The 19,667-nt window shown below is 37.4% G+C and overlaps 1 protein-coding gene across 4 annotated transcripts in view; it reads left to right on the plus strand.

The window, feature by feature from the left end:
• Positions 1–14,165, plus strand: part of MAP3K7 (mitogen-activated protein kinase kinase kinase 7) — a 47,477-nt gene extending 33,312 nt beyond the window's left edge. For all 4 annotated transcript variants that reach the window (XM_060753042.2, XM_060753043.2, XM_060753045.2 and 1 more), the window contains 4 exons: positions 2,906–3,020; positions 6,094–6,155; positions 9,810–9,925; positions 13,298–14,165. In XM_060753042.2, coding sequence (XP_060609025.1) covers positions 2,906–3,020; positions 6,094–6,155; positions 9,810–9,925; positions 13,298–13,478 — 474 coding nt within the window. In that variant the 3' untranslated portion in view covers positions 13,479–14,165. The remainder of the gene's footprint in view (positions 1–2,905; positions 3,021–6,093; positions 6,156–9,809; positions 9,926–13,297) is intronic.
• The last annotated feature ends 5,502 nt before the right edge of the window (positions 14,166–19,667 follow it).

The following is a 19,667-nucleotide window of genomic DNA, read 5'->3' on the forward strand; positions in this document are numbered from 1 at the left end:
CCTTTAATTAGCACCCCACCCACCCCCCAAAAAAGCTATAGAATGATATCTTATTTTCTCTGGTCAGTTCCTTTGCTTGTGTTTTGCTTAAAAAAAATAATCCTTGCATATTTAGTTGTGGATGAAATAACTGATAGTGGCTTCCAAATAAATAAAATGAATAAAACTACAATGCAGGTTTTATTATGACTATCCTTTGGAAATAACTGGTATGTGTTAATTGTATATATATTTATATTTATATTTAATTTTTTTAGAAAGTAAATGTTTGGTTGTGCTATGTGATACTTTCACTTTCATGTATGCAAACCTTTAATGTGCATCTGTAAAATTGTTCACTGAAGTAAGCTTTGGGTAATTCAATAAGATTTACGCACAAGTAAATGTGCATTAGAGTGTACATTTTCGATTTTCATCTCATACTACTAAACATTTCAGTGTGGGTGTCAATTTGATAGTTGAAACACATATAGATGCTCAGATTTACCTAGGTTTTACCTAGTAGTACAAAATCATAGACCAGACACGATGTGTGCATAATCAGGATAATGGTATTGATGGTTCATAGTGAAAGCATTGGAGGCAGTGGGAAAATAAGCTGTCATGTGTTCTACTTTACAGTAACAATCTATGTTCCTGCAGGGCAGGGGGTTGAACTGGATGGCCCTTGTGGTCTCTTCCAACTTTTTGGTTCTGTGATTCTGTGTTTTGGTACCCTGCATACTATTAATTTTGTGTAACTGTCTTTCACTAAAAATTCTTAAAGTACCATTATTGAGAGTGTCTATATATTGATAGAAATGTTTTGAGAGTTTTTATGAAACTTCTGAGCACTTCATTGAGCTATGCCATCACACATTGCAGATTTAAATTAGGGATAAAATTTGCCTTCCCTTTTGAGGCAAGATAACTTCACAAACTCATGCAAATGAATGCCTATGCACAGGCACATGCAGTATAACTGCTGTATCCACAGAACCATGATAGATGGTATCACATATTCACAGTTTCATTTATTCAATTATTCACTTAGGGCCTCGTGTATAAGGTAACACCCTATTTTTCATTCCTTTGTCATTCATTCAATTGAAAATAATAGCGTTTGCTATTATCCATAGTTTTACATATACACACAAGGTCTAGGAATGTATCCTCTGCAAATACAAGTGCACTGTGCATGTGATCCTCTATTATTTCTTTATTTTATTTGCCACACTTGTACCCTGTCCTTCTCATTCCAAAGGGGACTCAGGGCGGCCTCACAAAGACAAAATTCAATGCCGTATATACATATACACATCAGGAAATAAACAACTGCATTAATATCAACCCAATTTAAAACATAAACACTAAAACATCAGTTACAATCACAAAATCCAAATCATATTCCAGGGCCAATCTGAGTCATCATTTTGTTACTTGTAGTCTCTTACTGTGCTGCTTACTGACCAACCAACAACTTGTTCCCACAACCATGGCTTTAGTTTTTTTTTTCTGAAGGTCAGAAGGGAGGGAGCCAATCTAACTTCACTAGGGAATTCACTCTATACATCTTAATAGAGAACAGTTACAAGTTGAATTGTTTCAAGCACCACTTTGTTGATGCTATGAACCCATTTTGCTGGGGCTCTGTGTACATAATAGAATCACTGGCCTTCTGGGACCAAAATAGGAACCACAATAGTTGCAAGAGAGACCATAGTTTCATAGCAACAGTGACACCCACTTCTATAGAAACTTTTTCAACTGTAATGTTCATCAGTCATAATGTTGATGTTTTCATTGCATGGAAAACATCATTTCTGAATATTCAAGAATAGTAAAAAATAAATCCCATGATATCTTAATCGAACCCATATCCACATTTCTACAAACATATATTGAAATCTATAATGACTTGGCATCAACAAGCAAGCAGCAAGGCAGCAACTTCTAGAAACTTCCTGGTTCCTTTCAGATTGCAGTCAAAGTCACTTGGCAGTCCAAGGAGTGTCAATGAGAATGGCTGGCATATAGACCAGCGTCCTTGCATAGAAAACTGTCTGATGTGATCTTGCCCCGGGAGATTACTTATTTTGCCCAACCTGGAATTCCATGGTCATCTTGCGTGCTGACACTATTTTTACATGTGATTTTGTTTTCATTTATCTGCTACAGTAGTACCAGAATAGATATAAACTTCGATAGCTCAACTAGATGTGCATCCTTCAAACGTTTAGCCTGACATATATGATCGTCTTTTTTTAAAAAAAATAACTGTGATATTAGGGACTAAACCAGATAAGAACCAATAAGGACTTCCAATCCAATAAGCAATAAGGACTTTTTGCCCCACTGTGAGCTAGTCTGAATTAGAAGCAGGTGCACTGTCCATTTGCATGGAAAAAAAGTTCTGATTGACCCCCAGTGAGATCAAGGGGACATTGCTTTCCCACGTCTCCTTTCTGACTCCCTTGTTTCTTTGGCTCAACAATCCCTGAGTTGTGATGCAGGCATCTTTACAGAAGGATACCCCAAATGCAAGAACTGTTCCACCGATTATAATTTGAGGGAAAACAAATATACCACATGTCTATGAGCACTGAATGTGGCCCCAGACCGCTGCATTTGTTATCTTGAAAATGATTCAAAATTGCATCAAAATGACCCAAAATATTCTCTGGCAATGCAGGAAGGTTCCCAGACATGAAACTGTCCTCATGTGGGGGCAATAAATGTAGACATTTTCTTTTGTGTTTTCTTTTCTTTTGTTTCGCAGGAGCTGATTTGGGGGGGATTACAGCCTGCCATGATCCCCTGTGAAACTAATGTAGTCCCTTAACCTTCCACAGTTGTATTTGCCACAATCTTATTTGAAAGTAGTGTACTTTTAGTGGTAACTTCTTTTTAAAATGTTTTGTTATAGGAAAGCAGAAACAGCAGTAGATCATCTAGTCCTAGTGTGAGAATGATCACTACCCCGGGACCAACCTCTGAAAAGCCGCCTCGCAGTCTTCCTTGGACACCTGATGACTCTACAGGTAAACTTCTTGTAGATGTGGGGAGTGGTAGGTGTCATGGTGCATTCCTTTGAGAAATATTGGGCAAGCTGTATGATTTATTTTAACAAGCACAAATAAATATAAATAAATAAGAATTATGTGTATATGAAAGGAGGCACTTAAATGTTAAGTTTTAAATCAGTAATAAATAATGTTTGGCACCTGCCATGAAGCACAATGTTGTGCTGTTGCTCATTAATAGCTCTTCCTAACTTGTCCAGCACAATATAATGCATGAAAAGAGTTACAACATTTTCACCTCCTTCTGTGTTTCCATAAAGAATGAGCAGGCAGTAGCTATGTAACCTCCTTGCTTGCCCAACTTTCCTGAGATGGTGGTGGGACATAGAAAGAATGCACTTTGAGTGCCCATTTTATTTTAGGCACACCCATTGATATATCTCCTTCCACCCCCTCTGTTCCTGGAGCTAACCGTCTTAGACACTATGACACTGCCAGTATTTTGTACAAAAGAAATGTGAAAGGACACCATTTGCAAGTTCTATATATATATACATTAAAGACAAACCTGGAGGAAAACAGTTCTTACAATAATTATCATGAATACTTTCCCATAACAGAGTTTTTATGGCTGCCAATATGGTGAGACTCACTTGTTTCCTGTGCTTCTGAAATTTGTTTTTGCATGCTTTCAAGACATTTCTTTCTTTCAAGTCATGAATTATTAGCAAGATATTTTCATTGGGTGTTTACCCTTGCCTTCATCAGAGAAAGTGACTTGACCAGTTTCACCCAGTGAGTTTCCATGACTAAGTGGTCTGCAGCATGCAAGCCACCACACCGTGCAGCCTCTCAGCCTCTGATGAACACAATGTTGTTGTCACCAGTAATACACATCAGTACCTTTGTTGCTTCACACACCCCTCTAACATGTCCAGCTACAAAACAACATAGGTTAGCATATTTACATGTAATATATTAGGAATCTCTGGGTCGTCTGCTACTTTTTCATGGTCATCTTCCAGCAAGAGTTTGTTATAGAATCATGCTGGAAGACATAGAAATCCCTGGGAAGGTGTTTTCTTAGGCAAAAAGTAACAATTTCTTTACCTGTAGTTTTTCACTTCCACTGGGTTCTGTGCCCCTAAATCTGGCAAATATGAAGGCTGTGTTTTTATAGTATCCAGAGTTTTTTTTAAGGTGTATTGAGTTATACATTGCCCACCTGTATCATTCCCAGCAAATACTTTTTGGGAAGGTTCAGTATCTAGCTTTTATCTGAGTTAGGTGGATTTGTACCACTATAGTTCTGTCATTAAAAAGGTATTTTTCAACTCTGGACAATTTCTAAAGAGGTAGCACATTTGTGTGCAGGCTTTTGCTGTAGATTTGAAACTTGAGTTGATTCTGTTATCTAGCTAGGGGAACACCTGGAAACCTATTGTACATAAACTCTTTTACCCTAGATGGGAAGAACATGAGAGAAGTCAGATAAAGCTTTCTTTTCTTTTCTTTTTTCTTATATGAAAGCTGTGTCCACCTTTTGCTGTTGCCTGAGAGCATGTACATCCTGTGAATGTTTAAAAAGGACATTTAAGATCCAGCATGTCTTAAGAATAAATGCTTTAAAAACCAATCTATTAAATCCCTATAAGCAATTTTACAATTTATTAAGATGATTACAAATGTCAACCACAGTCGGTTGAATTAGAAATAAAGCAATAGATAGGTTTATTTCAGGCATTATTTTCAAATTCAGTTCAGTAAACTGAAAAAATAGTGGCCTATAGATGGTTATAAAGCTTAAGTTCATCTCCTCAATCAAGTTCGAGGTTTAATATCTTACAACCATAGATCACCACAATGTGATACCAAATATCAAAGAAGTTATATAAATAACAAATAACAGAATTAAAACATAACATAAAATTTCCATTTCTTATAATACAAAACTTACAAGTAAAAATTAAAATACACAAAATAAAACTTTTGGAACTGTAAGACATAACATTTTTGAGAATGCTTGTTATCTTAGCTATGCTTTCACTGATGCCATTAAGAAATGTGTAACTGCCAGATCATTGAAAATAAAAAATCTATTTTTTTGGCAGGCGGACCAATTATTTTTAATAAGTAGCAATAGATAGCATATTTCTCCACAAGTTATATTGTATCGCTGACAATCCAGACTGTATCTGCTGAATTAAGCAGTATTAATAGATACAGAACAGTTTCAGTTTTCCTGCAGCTTTCTCTCTCTTGTATTTCATTTAAAAGATAAATTTCTCAGAGCTATTGGTCATGCTTTGCTTAGCCAGGAATGTACTGATAAACTCTGGGATTGCTCCCTTTTAGTTATGTTTGCACTAGCAACTAGCAACAAAATCCATAACAGGTTTTTATGTAGTAAATGTTTGTTCCCTTCTGTAAAAACTGAATACACCAACAACTCCTTCATGACTTGTCTAATTAGTCATTTGAGACAAAAAAATTAATAACCTGCATCTAGAATGGTTTAACATGTGTACAGTTGTGCTGCATATGATATAAAGGCTATTATCCTTTAAAGGTATCTCATTCGGTATTGCAGCAATATGTTCGCATAGAATTTAGATAATTGGGTGGACCTTTGAGGGCCATTTCTATTACAGAAGCTGAGATAGATTTAAATGGGAGGAAGGGCTGCTTTTTAAATATTTATTTTCAGGCAGTTCAAACTGTGCACTGCCATATATGGACACTAAAACCCATTTATTTATTTATTTTAAATAATACATTTTATTTGTCAATGTTTCTTTTAAAAATCGAGCCTCATATTTGGCTGGAGACTTCGTTTCTCTCCACAAAGTAGTTCTTGCAAAGGAAACAATGTTGTTGGGGGTTTTGCAAATATGTTTCCAACTGGTTCTGAATGTTCCCATTTTATAATCTGGCTGATTGATTGACAACAGTTCTCCTCTATTGAACAAGCCCAGACCAGTCTGCAAAATCTTGTATTTCCTCAGAGTGAGTGGGTGAGAATTGGGGTCATCCCAGAATGACCCCCCGCTTTGAACATGTAAACCTGAGAATATCTGTATTTTTTCTACAGATACCAATGGATCTGATAATTCTATCCCAATGGCATATCTTACATTAGATCACCAGTTGCAGGTAAATCATTATTATGATTTCCTTATATATGTTCAATATACATGTTTTAGGTGTGATATAACCCTGATTTGCATAGCTTTGCCTGTATTAGTATTCTTGCAATTGACTGACCATGTCTGACACATGTTGAAAACTATAGAAACTGTATTCTCTGTTTTTATGTCTGGATTGAATGGCGTTGCTGTTTTGATACAACAGATTAGAAGGCTAATTATAATGCATTAACACAGTGACAGAGGAGCATCTTGCCAACCATGGCCTCTCATCTAGCCCACAGTTTTAAAAGTGCCATCAAAAGCATTGGTACCTCTCGATCATTCAGTTTGGAGCAGCACAAGAGCCGTAGTGGTGCAATGGATTAAATCCTTGTGTTGGCTGAACTGCTGACCTGAAGGTTGGCAGTTCAAATCCACAAGACAGGATGAGCTCCCATGTATCAGCTCCAGCTTCTCATGCAGGGACATGAGAGAAGCCTCCCACAGAATGGTAACACATCCGGGTGCCTCCTGGGCAATGTCTCTGCAGTTTCTCAAGTCGCTTCTGACACGATTTTTTTTAAAAGCATAAATGTCCCCAGGAACCAATCTGCCTATCAGGGATTCTTTTCTAATGGATGGCACAGGTTCATATAGCGGGGTTTTTTTGCCAACAAGTGTTCATCCTACGGATTATCAAATAATGATAGTTATTGCTTGGGATAAACTTGTTTGCTTTTTAAAAAATCCACCCAGTAAAACTAATTGTCTAAATAGATTACAAATACACCCAGTAACACTTTAAATCCAGCCAGTAACATGTTATCTAAATAGATTCCAAATGCTAAAATGTATTTGAATATTATTTTTAAATACTTTAGCTAGTAGGATTGTATATTCTGAAGGGCAAATCAGTTTCTGTCCCAAAATCAAAGTTTGAAGCTACATTGAAATAGTATGGCAACCATTTGGTGAAGCATCTTATCCAAAAAAGGGATTGTAGTCTGTAGTTCTTTTTTTTTTTTAATAATTTTTATTGAATGTTTTATAAAACAGAACAACGAAAGAGGGGGAACAATAAAAAGAAGATAGAAAAGTAAGAATAGAAAGAAGAAAGTACAAAAAACAAAACAAAGCAAAACAAAACAGCACCAAAAAAAAACAAACTACCCTAAACTATTCTAAAATGACTTCCACTCCAACATCAGGATCTTTTCCGTCAGCTTCTTCTAGTCTTATATATTCTTATCCTCTAATATTTTTCTAAATTTCTTTTCATAATCATAAAAAGAAGTCCAATCTGTTCTCTTTAGCGGTTTCCCGGTATTTCTTCTCATTAAAAATGTCAGTTCGTCCATGTCTCTAATTTCTTTAACTTTCTCCAACCATTCTTCAGTAGTAGGTATCTGTTCATTTTTCCAAAATTTGGCAAAAATAATTCTTGCCGCAGTAGTGAAATACGTAAATAATTTATCTTCATTTTCCTCTACTTTAAAGTCAGAGTCCATAAATCTTAGTAAATAGTATTCAGGTTTCTTTTTAAAACTTCTCTTCAATATCTTTTGTATTTCTTCATGTGTAGATGCCCAGAACTTAATTGTTTCTTTGCACGTCCACCACATGTGGAAAAATGTGCCCGTTTGTATTCCACATTTCCAGCATTTATCTGAGACATTTGGATACATATGGCTTAGTTTGTTCGGAGTCAAGTACCATCTATAAAACATTTTATACCAGTTTTCCTTCAAGTCCATGGCATAAGTATATTTCAACTTTTTATTCCACATTTGTTCCCATTCTCTAAATTGAATGGGCCGTCTTAAATTTTCGGCCCATTTAATCATACAATTTTTAACTTGCTCCTTTTCCGTTTGCCATTGGATCAATTTGTTATAAAGAATTGTAACTACCTTCTTCTCAGTTTTTAAAACTTTGTCCCATGTGTTTTCTTCCCAGTCAAATCCAATTTTTTGATCTTGTTTGAAATGCTCTTTAATTTGGAGGTAATGTAACCAAGTTATATTTCCGAACATACTCTTAAGTTGTTCAAACGATTTAATCTTCATTTCTCCTTTCAACAAAATATCCTTATATCTCGGCCAAATCCTCCATCCTAAAAGTCTTCTTTGATGGGCCTCCATCGCCGAGACCCAAAGAGGTGTAGCTTTATGAAAGAGGGCTTTGTATCTTAACCATGTCCTCAATAGGGAGGCTCGCACGAAATGATTCCCAAAGTTTTTTTCCTTAGATTCTCTATTATACCACACATAAGCGTGCCAGCCTACCCTCAAATCATAGCCCTCTAAGTTTAAGCACTTTTCCTTGTTCAGATTCATCCAATCTCTTATCCATGAAAGAGCACAAGCCTCATGGTAAGTTTTCAAGTCTGGAAATCCCAGACCTCCTCTCGTTTTTTTGTCAATTAAGTTTGTATAATTTATTCTTGGCCTTTTCCCTTTCCAAATACATTTAAGTAGATCTTTCTTCCATTTTTTAAATAAGGTTTGATTTCTTATTACCGGTATATTTGGAATAGGAATATAAGTCTTGGAAGAACATTCATCTTTATTAACGATATTCTACCCAGGAGTGACAAATTTAAGTAGTTCCATTTCTGTAAATCCTTTTGGATTTTATTCCAAACTATTTCGTAGTTATTCTTCAAAAGTTGACAATTTCTCGCGGTAATCCAGACTCCTAGATATTTAATTTTCTTTAGTCTGTAGTTCTAAGATCTACCAGGGAGGCCCTCCTCTCAGTCCCTCCTCCATCTCAAGTGTGGTTGGTGGGGGCAAGACAAAGGGCTTTCTCAGTGGTGGCCCTCCATCTTTGGAATGCCCTGAGATTGATTACTGCTGTTTATATCTGCAGCTATTACTGTATTTTATTGATTTTACTAGGGGTTTTGTGAAGTGAGATATTTATGTTGGTGGTTTTGTTATGTTATTGTTTCTGCAATTTTTGTATTTTGCGTGTTTGCACCTTTGAGTGCTTTATTAGCCACCCCAAGTCCCTCCGGGAGATAGTAGCAGGATATAAATAAAGTTTTATTATTGTTTGTTATTATTATTACAGTTCTCCACTTCTGGATTCAGTTTTGCTCTCTTCTGAAGTGGTTTTATGTTAGGGCTATGCTTATTCAACCTGTTTTCACCATGTCCTCTATCAAATAAGATTGGTCCTGCTCAATTCCAAATTAGCCCATAAAGCCAGACATTAAAAATAAGTAGATTGTGAACACCTTGTATGTGAAAGACCTGTGGTCTAAGCATTGAATAAACTAACTAAAAGTAGATAGAGGGAATCCAATATGGTCATACTTGAGGTGATATGGTGCAGAAGAAGGGTAGCTGATTGCTCATTGCCCTCCAATCTTGGACAAGAAATGAAAGTACTTACGGAGAGTAATTGAATGATATATATTTAGTTCTGTTGTATAGCATATCTTCATTCATTTGTTAAATTTAGCTGTGCTGGTAGCAGTTTGTGAAAGAACTAAACTGAAGTTTGACCATTTGTTAACTCTTATCTGGGTTGGTCTCTCCAGGTCTTCCTCATCAGTTTCTTTTTTTTCCTTGTTGAATGATACCTCTTAATATTCATTTTGCTTTCTTGTTAGTTCTTTTAATTTGTGTGTTTACAAATCTGTGAAACTGAACATATCTGATTTTATTTTCAGCCTCTTGCACCATGTCCAAACTCAAAAGAATCTATGGCTGTGTTTGAACAGCACTGTAAAATGGCACAGGAATATATGAAAGTTCAGACAGAAATAGCATTGCTGTTACAGAGAAAGTAAGTTGAAAATATGTTCTGTTATCATGAGTAGATAATATTTATTCCAGTGAAGTATGACATAAGAAAGTAACTACATCAGAAGTAACTGTCAGCATTGATTCACAGATATCAGCATTTTCATATTTCTGGCCATATTTCTTTTTATGACTAAATTGAAACAATTGGGAAAATCCCTAAAGGAATTGATTTCATCAGCCACCCCTAGATTGTGGAATGACCTGCCAGAACTGCATCAACAATTAAATGAGCTATCACAATTTCAAATACAATTAAAAAGCTATCTCTTCCCACAAACGTATCTAGTCAGTTTTAAACTATGAATTTTAAATTTACATTGTATTCGTATGTGTGTTTCAATCTTTGTTCTGTTTTTAATATAAGTATGTTTATGGTTGTTTTGTCTTTATATCTTGAGCTATGAGGACAGGTCCATAAAAACAAAACATTGTCATAATTGTTGTTATTGTTTTTATTTGAGTGTATAAGAGCTAAAATATTAGCATAAGGACAAGAACCACTATGTATTTGTCCCCAACTGGAGCCGACCCATCAAATCACTGGGATTTAGATTAATGTTGGCTAAATTAATGAATATGTTTGTGTTAGGCTTGGCAATCAGGTTTTGCCCATGTGCTCTTCTTTTGCATCTTGTACTAAGCTCAAACAATGTTCTCTTCTAATACCATGTAATTACAAATACTACCTGTTACAGCAATAAGCAAACCTTTCTGTTGAGGTTTTTAAGTAGATGTTGTGTGTTCATGTGTTGGTAAACCCTGGGGGTCCCTTTTAACTCTGTGATTCTAAGTTGCGACATGTTGTTTCTGGGAAGAAACCCCTGGCCCTCGTGACGCTTAAAGAGAAATATCTTAAGGCTCCTGTGTGATACACTTCAGTTCGCCTTCCTCTGAGTGTATCAAGGACTGTTTACTGACTAGTCCAGGGCAAAAAAGTTGAGGTTGATGTGTTGCCCTTTTGTGATAAATGTGTTTCCCAGCATCCTTGTATTCAAAAAGGCAGATTAGACTTGCAAGTTAGTTGGTTCCTTGAAAGTAGTTCTTCAAAGCTTTTGTAGGGGAGTTGCATTCAGTAAAATGGGGCTGCGAAAGGGACATACTGGGTTTAGCTCACATGCAGTCTCCCCCAACAAAAATCTTGGGCTGTCATCCTGATAAACAAGGACCTATATTCAGTTTTAGTCCTGATTACACATCCATTAGATTTATCTACATGCTGACCATTCATCAGTATTTCAAATGGGCCTACATATGAGACTAACCAGTGGAATGCCAGCTAAGGTGTGGATCCCTGGGCACCATTTTGAAATCAAAATTACTCCAATTTTTCTGGTGCCAGGGAGAGGATGTGTTCTCCTCTAGGTTTTACCAGCTAGTGCTGTATCCCTGTCCCTTAATCTTGGGAAGTTGTCCATCCTTTCTGCGAAAGAAGTGCAGGCACTACCCAGAAGGTATCTTTGAGGCTGGGAGAGAGTCCATTGACAAAATAATTCTCTAAAACTGTGCTTGGGATATTTGGTCATCTAAAATTAGAGTCCAGGAGAGTTTTGAATGCTTACTTCATCAATTAAGTGAAATGACAGTTGTGAAAGAAATAGTCTGTGTGACTCTTGTCTCTATTTTAGCTAAAGTTCATCTCTACATAGAACATGAGCTATTTTTAGAATGGTTAAAGTTGACAAAACCTAAACTATCTTTGAATCTAGGATAATCTTTCAGTATATCTTTAGCTAGGTCGAATTAGTTTTTTTCAATTTTATTCTGAGGGTTTTGCTAATTTTTAAGGTTTGTAAAAGAAGTTTGGTAGCGGCATGTTAATGGCATCAGATATTTACTCACTTACTTAACAAGAAAAAGTATGGTTTATTATACCATTGTGTAATAAGTGTCCTTGTTAAATTCTGATCACTCCTGTCTGCTAGTAATATGTAGTTTCACCCCTATCTTCTATCCCAAGCACGGGGAAACTTTGGCTCTTCAGGTGTTTTGGACTTCAACTCCCACAATTCCTAACAGCCGGTAGGCTATCAGGATTTATGGGAATTGGAAGTCCAAAACACCTGGAAGGCTGAAGTTTTCCCATTCCTGTTTATCCCATTATGTGATTCACTGCTCCTGCCTTTGCTTCCAGAGGCCAGGAAATTTGTGGTAGGATGTCACATTATACAGACACTTGAAACTACACATTAAGAGGAGATATGGGAGGAAAATGAGACAGAGGTGACTCCAGGGGGCAAGCACACGTTTTCCTTTACATTTAGTTTGTCCTTATTAAGATGCCACTGGAACTTGCTCATTACTTAATATTTCCAAGTTCAGATTCACATCACACTATATAGATAGCAGCATTGAAATCACCCAAAGGTTAATAATGTTTAGGCCTGCTGAGATAATTTTCTGACTAGGGTGAGTTAGTAAATAAAAATCTTTGAATTCTTCAGTGTTGCTGCATCATGGGACATACTGGCTGTTGAGGGGGAGTGTAGCCAGATCACTAACAATGCATCGGATATTGTTGCTGTTGTGTACCTTCAAGTTGTTTCTGACTTATGGTTACCCTGAGTTATCATGGGGTTTTCTTATTCAAACCTTTCTTCTCCAGAGTCATAGTCCAACACTTAACCAATTATGCCTCATTGGTTTTATTATCCTCAATTGTGTCTAAAACCTCATATGGAAATGCATGACATTACATATGTTGCATCACATCACACCTGCCTTAGGTTCCTCTAATGTCAGACTGGTAGACTGACCATTTATGAATACTGGTCTTCCATAAGACATTTTTCTAGATACCTGTCTCTCATTACAAGGACATCAAACTATAACCCATGTTGCTAACTAAAGAAGAATCTGGCTATCTGTCTAAAAAAGAGTGCTTAGTATTAAAATTTTCCCCTTTGAGAAAAGTGGGAGGAAAACATTTGCCATGGTTTCAAAATTACATAACAACCCCACCCCCCCCCCCACCCCCATGAATACATCAGTCAGAAAATTGCATATAGAGAGATGTGTGTGTGAACCACCTCATTCAGGGTGAAAGGGGCTTCATCTTGGATCTTATCCGAAGTACAGTAGGGGAGTAATGAGTACATTTTATTGAATCAAGCCAGTATTTTTAATTGTTTTTAATAATTGAAAATTTTCAATTTGTGGTTGGTTGAATCTGTGGATTCAGACCCCACTGATATGGAGAACCCACTGTATATGATCAGGTCACTGTGTGACTCAACAGATAATTGTTTTTGGATTACAATGAACAACATTAAATCTCTCTCTCTCACTGTGTGTGTGTATGTAATATTTTTTGTCTAGATTCTCACTTCATTTTTATTTTTTCAATTCAATTTAGGCAGGAACTAATAGCAGAACTGGACCAGGATGAAAAAGACCAGCAAAATACATCACGTCTGGTGCAAGAACATAAAAAGCTTTTAGATGAAAATAAAAGCCTTTCCACATACTACCAGCAATGCAAAAAACAGTTGGAGGTCATCCGAAATCAGCAACAAAAACGTCAAGGGACATCATGATTCACTGGGACTTTGCATTGACAGTGATACACAGAAAAAAAAACTTTACTTTTTTAATTATCCCATAATATGACAACTTCTGAGTGTTTCCTATTGGTGTGTGCTGAATATGTAGACGTACCTGCTGCTCTTCCAGCATCAGTTCAGTATCCTTTTTATTTGGGTAAACATTGAGGTTTTTGAGAATGGTAAGAGGAGCTACATGAATCAGCTGCAGCACTAAATGTAAAGCAAAATGCAATGAACTCTCTGGCTGTTTGCATGCCCCTTGTGTGATGGCTACCCTACCAAAAGTAACTAAGTGGCTGCTAAATTGTAAGATCTTTTGGTATTAATGCAATAGGAACAATGTAGAGCCCCCCTCCCTAATTTTTAGACTTTTTTTCTCACACCTGGATCTGTTTGTAAGCATTTGTTGTTTCCAAGGACTCCACTGATTTTACACCAGGCTCAAGAAGCAATGCTGGCTAAACAGTGTATTCTTTGGAATGGTTCCATTTTTTGCATTAAAAACAAGACATCTCAGCTGATGCCACCATCACTAGTCAAATGCTTGATCACCTTGCATCTTGTAATTATAAAATCATGTATTTTCTTTACTTGGAGGGTTGAGGAATGGGTTAGGGTATAGTAAACAAGGTTATCAAGGCCTTATGTGCAAATAGAGGATAAAACTTCATTAAGTCAGATGTTGTTGATTGATATTATTTAATCCTGTATGAACTGGACTCCTGTCTACTTACAAATCAAACCAGACATTGGAACTTCCCAATGCAGCGAAGAGAAACTCATTGCAGCTGCTGCCTGATCCTTCCTGTTCTATAGTATGCTCCATTTTCAGAGCTGCCATTGATAGCAAGACTCCTGTTGTGTGGTGGGGGGAACAAGTGAAATGATAAGAATAATCAGAGATGACACATTTTGCTATATTGAAAGGTTGGAAATAGGACTGAGGAACCAGTAGATATTCAGGCCGGTAGTGAAGGGGGATGGAAAGAACTTCTGGCAGGCTGCAGGTTCCCCAGCTTTGGTGCTAAAATACATATGTGTTGAGATTGCAATCAGAAAACCCTGATTCCCCCTTTAGAAGATATAATCAGAATGTCTACAGCAATATTCTGCACTAGCTACTTTGTAATGTATGTGCAACTAAGTAGTATCTCCTAATTGAGCCCCATTCCAGGCTATCTTAAAGCCAGCTGCCAAATTGGACAAAAAAAGTCCATTCAGCTTCTGCCCAGGACTGAAGGAGGAGGACATTTCCAGTTCCTCCCATCAGCAAGCAAAGCTACGACAAAGAATTGCCACAGAGGTTCTTCTTCTGATTGTTGCAGCTTTGCTTCCTTATGGGAAACATAGAAATGCCATCCACCTTGTGTCCTACTTGAAGGCTGATGGCCTACTTGCTCAATTTGGCTACTGGCTCTTAAGGCAATTTGCATTTATGTAGTCTTATGGTAAAACTATGCATATTACTGAATGCAGAGCAGTTACAGATCTAGATTAAATCTAGATGACAAATACCTAAGTGCAACATAGAATGGTAGCCATTTCAGATCATGTTGTAATCATAGTGCTGGGTTTAAAAATGCATCATAGTCTGCATCCATTTAAGGTTGGATCCACAACCAAACAATGAGTTCATCCATGATTATGGACTTGTTTTCTACTCATATTACCCTCATAGAATAACAGACCTCCATAGACTTATCATATTATACCTATGAACTAGGCCAAGTTTTAACTTTGGCTTTCTGTATTTCTTGGAGCTACTGTTTAAACATTTGGAATGAGATTATGAAATAGAAGATCGGAGTTGAAAAGCTACTTGAGTAGACTTTGTTACATAAAATGCCTTGCTCCCTTCTAAGTTTGATGTGGTAATACTACATTTTGTTGATATATGTTCCCTCAGTGCTTTCAGCTGCCAAAAAATTAAAAATCACCAGTATTGTGCATATATGAGAGGGATTGTGGATTTGGCCACAAAATTTGTCAATCAGAAAATCATTTTGCTCTTGTAGAAATCCTAATACACATGAAAATCAAAAATAATCACTCATCATTTGTGGTAATAACAGGCATAAGGGAACACTCATTCTTCAATTACCATTCTGTGGATTTAAACTGGGACATAGCTATGGAAATTGATGTAACTTATGTGGTATGCAATCCAATTTTATGCTGTTTTTACCCCCAATGAATCCCCTGTGTATTTAGTAAAGCTTACTCTCAGGGAAATATTTCTTAAACTCTTGGAAAAGATTTGACTTCCAGTAATTTACAAGTTACAACACAAACAACAACAATCGGCAAAATGTCCAAGATTCACCCAAGCATTTGAACTGGAAGTTTCACCCAAGGGAGGTTCTCCTGTGGAAAGGTTTTGAAATTATAGTGGCTTGCCTTGTGGCCCAGATACCACCATTTATGTAGATTTTCAGAGGCATGGAGGCAAGTGTATAGTAGCTTCCAATTTACATCCCCATGACTACCCCCTCAACATGCAATATTCCAGATAATATTTTCATTTGAAACAGACCTCAGAAAAGTTGTCTACTCAGGAGCTATTCCAAAGCACTATGAATGCCTCATTAGAATGTATGTCTACCTGTAAATAACCTGCCTTTCTTCCTTAAAGCTTCCTCCCTAGTAGTATATTTAGGGCTATAACCCTGTACATTGTTATATGAGAGTAAAATTGCTTGAACCCAGAACTCTCAGTAGATGGAAATAACGTTGCAAAGTCCACCCATGGCTCCCCATTTCTTTCAACTCAGGAATTGCTGACCTTGGCACAAAGATGATCAAACTGCAAGGTGTATATTCTTAAAACAAACCTCTTGATTTTACAATAAATCTATCCAGTGAGAGTTGAAAACCCATCTTATTTTGGATAAATAAAGGGGAGGGTTATAATTCCTGAAACCTCAACAGATGATTTGATTAACTGGCTGAAACTGATACTAGGATCAACTTAAGGGCACACATATTTATAGCAAAGTATAATTGGCGGGGAAAATAACTATAGTATTAAAGAATAGTGCAAGTGATCCAAGCATTGCTGTTAGCTTACATCTGTCCGGTTAGCAATATGGATGCAGCAGTGGTAAATCTGCATTTCTCAGCATGTTTAAAAATAAATATCAGCAATGTGTCTTTTACATCACAGGCTACAGCCATAGGTTTATTCATGCCAATAGACCATTGGGACTGGAGAAGTATTTTCAATCATAAATCAATAAACTGGGTGTTGTTTCTATCACATGATCTAGAGCACTGCTTTGTAAACTGTGGATCCCAACCCCAAATGGGGTCCCCTTAGCTCAATGTTGCGGTCACAAAAAGTTTAGCAGCAGTAATAGATTTCAGAATGCCACCCATTTACACAGATCTGTTAGGAACAACATTCAATGTTTACAGTAGACTGCAGGAAATGCTTCAGCTGTATTCCACAAAAAGGGAAACCAGCCAGTTTAGCAAGCCTTGCATATGCTGGTTTATTATCTGTAAATGATGTATTTATTTGTTTATTTACATCATTTCTGCCCCACCTTTCTCACCCCACAGGAATTCAAAGCAGATTTTTATACCCATTGAATATCGTTATATACCTGGGGTCATGTAAAAGATTCTTGGTCAGAAAGAAGGCCGAACGTGGGAAAGGTTTAAAAAGCCCTGATCTGGAAAATCAATCAAATAAGTTTTAGCAAGGATAAATATAAGCCATTATGTTTGCACAAATATATTATAGGTGGCACCAAGCTTGATCACAGAATTTGTGAAAGGACCTAGGTTCATAGTAAAACACAAGCTACAAATAAGCAGTGAAATTTTTGGCTGGATCAGCAGGAATATAATGTCCCTATCATGGGAAGTAATAGTACCCTTCTCTGCTTTGGTCAGAGCTCACATGGAACACAATGTTTATAATCTGGGTACAGCTCAAGAAGGATATCGACAAGATGGGAGGTATCCAAAGGAGGGCAACCAAGGTGGTAAGAGGTCTGGAAACCAAGCCTTATAAGAAATGGCTTAAGGAACTGAGAGTGTAAGTTTGGATAAGAGAAGATTGAAAAGTAATATCATAGAATCATGGAAGAGACCTCGTGGGCCATCCAATCCAACCGCTGCCAAGAAGCAGGAAAATTGCATTCAAAGCATCCCCAACAGATGGCCATCCACCTTCTGTTTAAAAGGCTCCACACAGTCCAGGGCAAAGAGTTCCGATGCTGAACAGCCCTCACAGTTAGAAAGTTCTTCCTAATGTTCAGGTGAAATCTCCTTTCCTGTAATTTGAAGCCATTTTTCCATTTCCTAGTCACTAGGGCATTAGAAAACAAGCCTGCTCTCTCCACACTATGACTTCCCCTTACATATTTAAACATGGGTATAATGTCTCCTCTCAGCCTTCTCTAGTTCAGGCTAAACATGCCCAGCTCTTTAAGCCACTCCTCATAGGGCTTGTCCTCTAGACCATTGATCATTTTAGTTGCCCTCTGGACACATTCCAGCTTGTAAACATCTCCTTTGACAAGGGGAATCAGGATGGTCTGACCAAGACAGAATCGAGGGGTAGCATGACTTCCCTGGATCTAGACACTAGACTCCTATTGATGCAGGCAAAAATCCCATTGGCTTTTTTAGCTGCCATATGACATTGTTGACTCATGTTTAACTTGTTTTCCACAAGGACTCCCAAGATCTTTTTCACACGAACTGCTCTCGAGCCAGGCATCCCCCATTCTGTATCTTTGCATTTCATTTTTTCTGCCTAAGTGAAGTATCTTGCATTTGTCCCTGTTGAACTTCATTTTGTTAGTTTTGGCCAATCATTTCTCTAATCTGTTAAGATTGTTTTGAATTCTGCTCCTGTCTTCTGAAGCACTGGCTCTCCTTCCCAATTTGGTGTTGTCTGCAAACTTGATGATCATGCCTCCAAACTCTTCATCTAAGTCATTAATAAAGATGTAGAATGACGGCCATATGAAGGAATGTCACAAAGAAGATGAACAGAAACCAGTGGATTCAAAATACAAGAAAAGAGATTCCACCTGAACGTACATATGAAATCATTTCTTGATTTTAAGAGCTGTTTAACAGTAGAACAGATTGCTTTGAAGGAAAGTGGATTCTTCTTCTCTGGTGTTTAAACAAAAGGTTGAATGGTCGTGGTTTAATTGCATATTTCTGTATGGTAGCAGATTGGATTAGATGACACCTGAAGTCCTTCCAACTCTAGGATTCTTTAAATCAGAGCAGCTTGGCATTAGGCCAGCTTATTTATCTCTTAGCCAACAGTTTTAGGCTATGATGAATTGATGGAACTGCTCAGCTCAGTACAATAACATTCTGATTCATTTGTGGGTAACCACTTCATCACACTAGAGAAAAATCCACTTTAAATCCAGTTTCTCTCCCCTGCAGAATTCTGGGGTTTGTAGTGTTGTGAGGATGTTAAAGGCTCCTCCCTTAACTACAAACCCCACAATTCCACAGGAGGCAGAGACTGGATTTTAAGTGGATTTTTTTCATTAGTGTGATGAGGCCACTAGAGATGAATACAACTGTGTCCAGTTTTGCTCTTAATAAGTTCTTGTAAAGGAGAAGCAGACATGAATTCGGCATGTAGTGATTCTACAAGTAACCTAACTGTCTTCAAGTAGATAGGCATTGCATGTCCTCCATCATGTCACAGACTCTCAGCACCTTCTCTGCTCTCAATAGATACGTATAAATGCAGTTGGCCCTTTACATTCATGGATGTACCATGCACAGGTTTGATTTGTGAGTTTGAAGCTGCTGCTTAAGGAGTGCAAACTCCTCACCCCTCCTCTCCATCTTCAATCCTTCCAACAGCTCCAGCCCATAGCTCCCTTTCTCACCTTGGCACCATCATGCCTCAAGCAGGTTTCTAACGCTCCTCTATAGGACACTGAAATGGATTTCAGCAGCAACCTGTAACTTCTGACTTTGGGAACTATGCTGAAGGAAGTAATTGTATATATTTATAATCCTTACATAGACCCTGGTTTAGGGGCTATGCAGGGACAGTGAAAGTCCCCCAAATATCATGTGCCAGTAAGCAGCTGCTGGAATCAACAGGAATCCATTCTACTATTGATTAGGAGGCAGCTGCCTGACATTCTCACCCCATTGTAAGAACACTGGCAAATGGGTATTTGTGTC

Source organism: Anolis sagrei, chromosome 1, assembly GCF_037176765.1.
Source record: "Anolis sagrei isolate rAnoSag1 chromosome 1, rAnoSag1.mat, whole genome shotgun sequence".
Lineage (NCBI taxonomy): Eukaryota > Metazoa > Chordata > Lepidosauria > Squamata > Dactyloidae > Anolis > Anolis sagrei.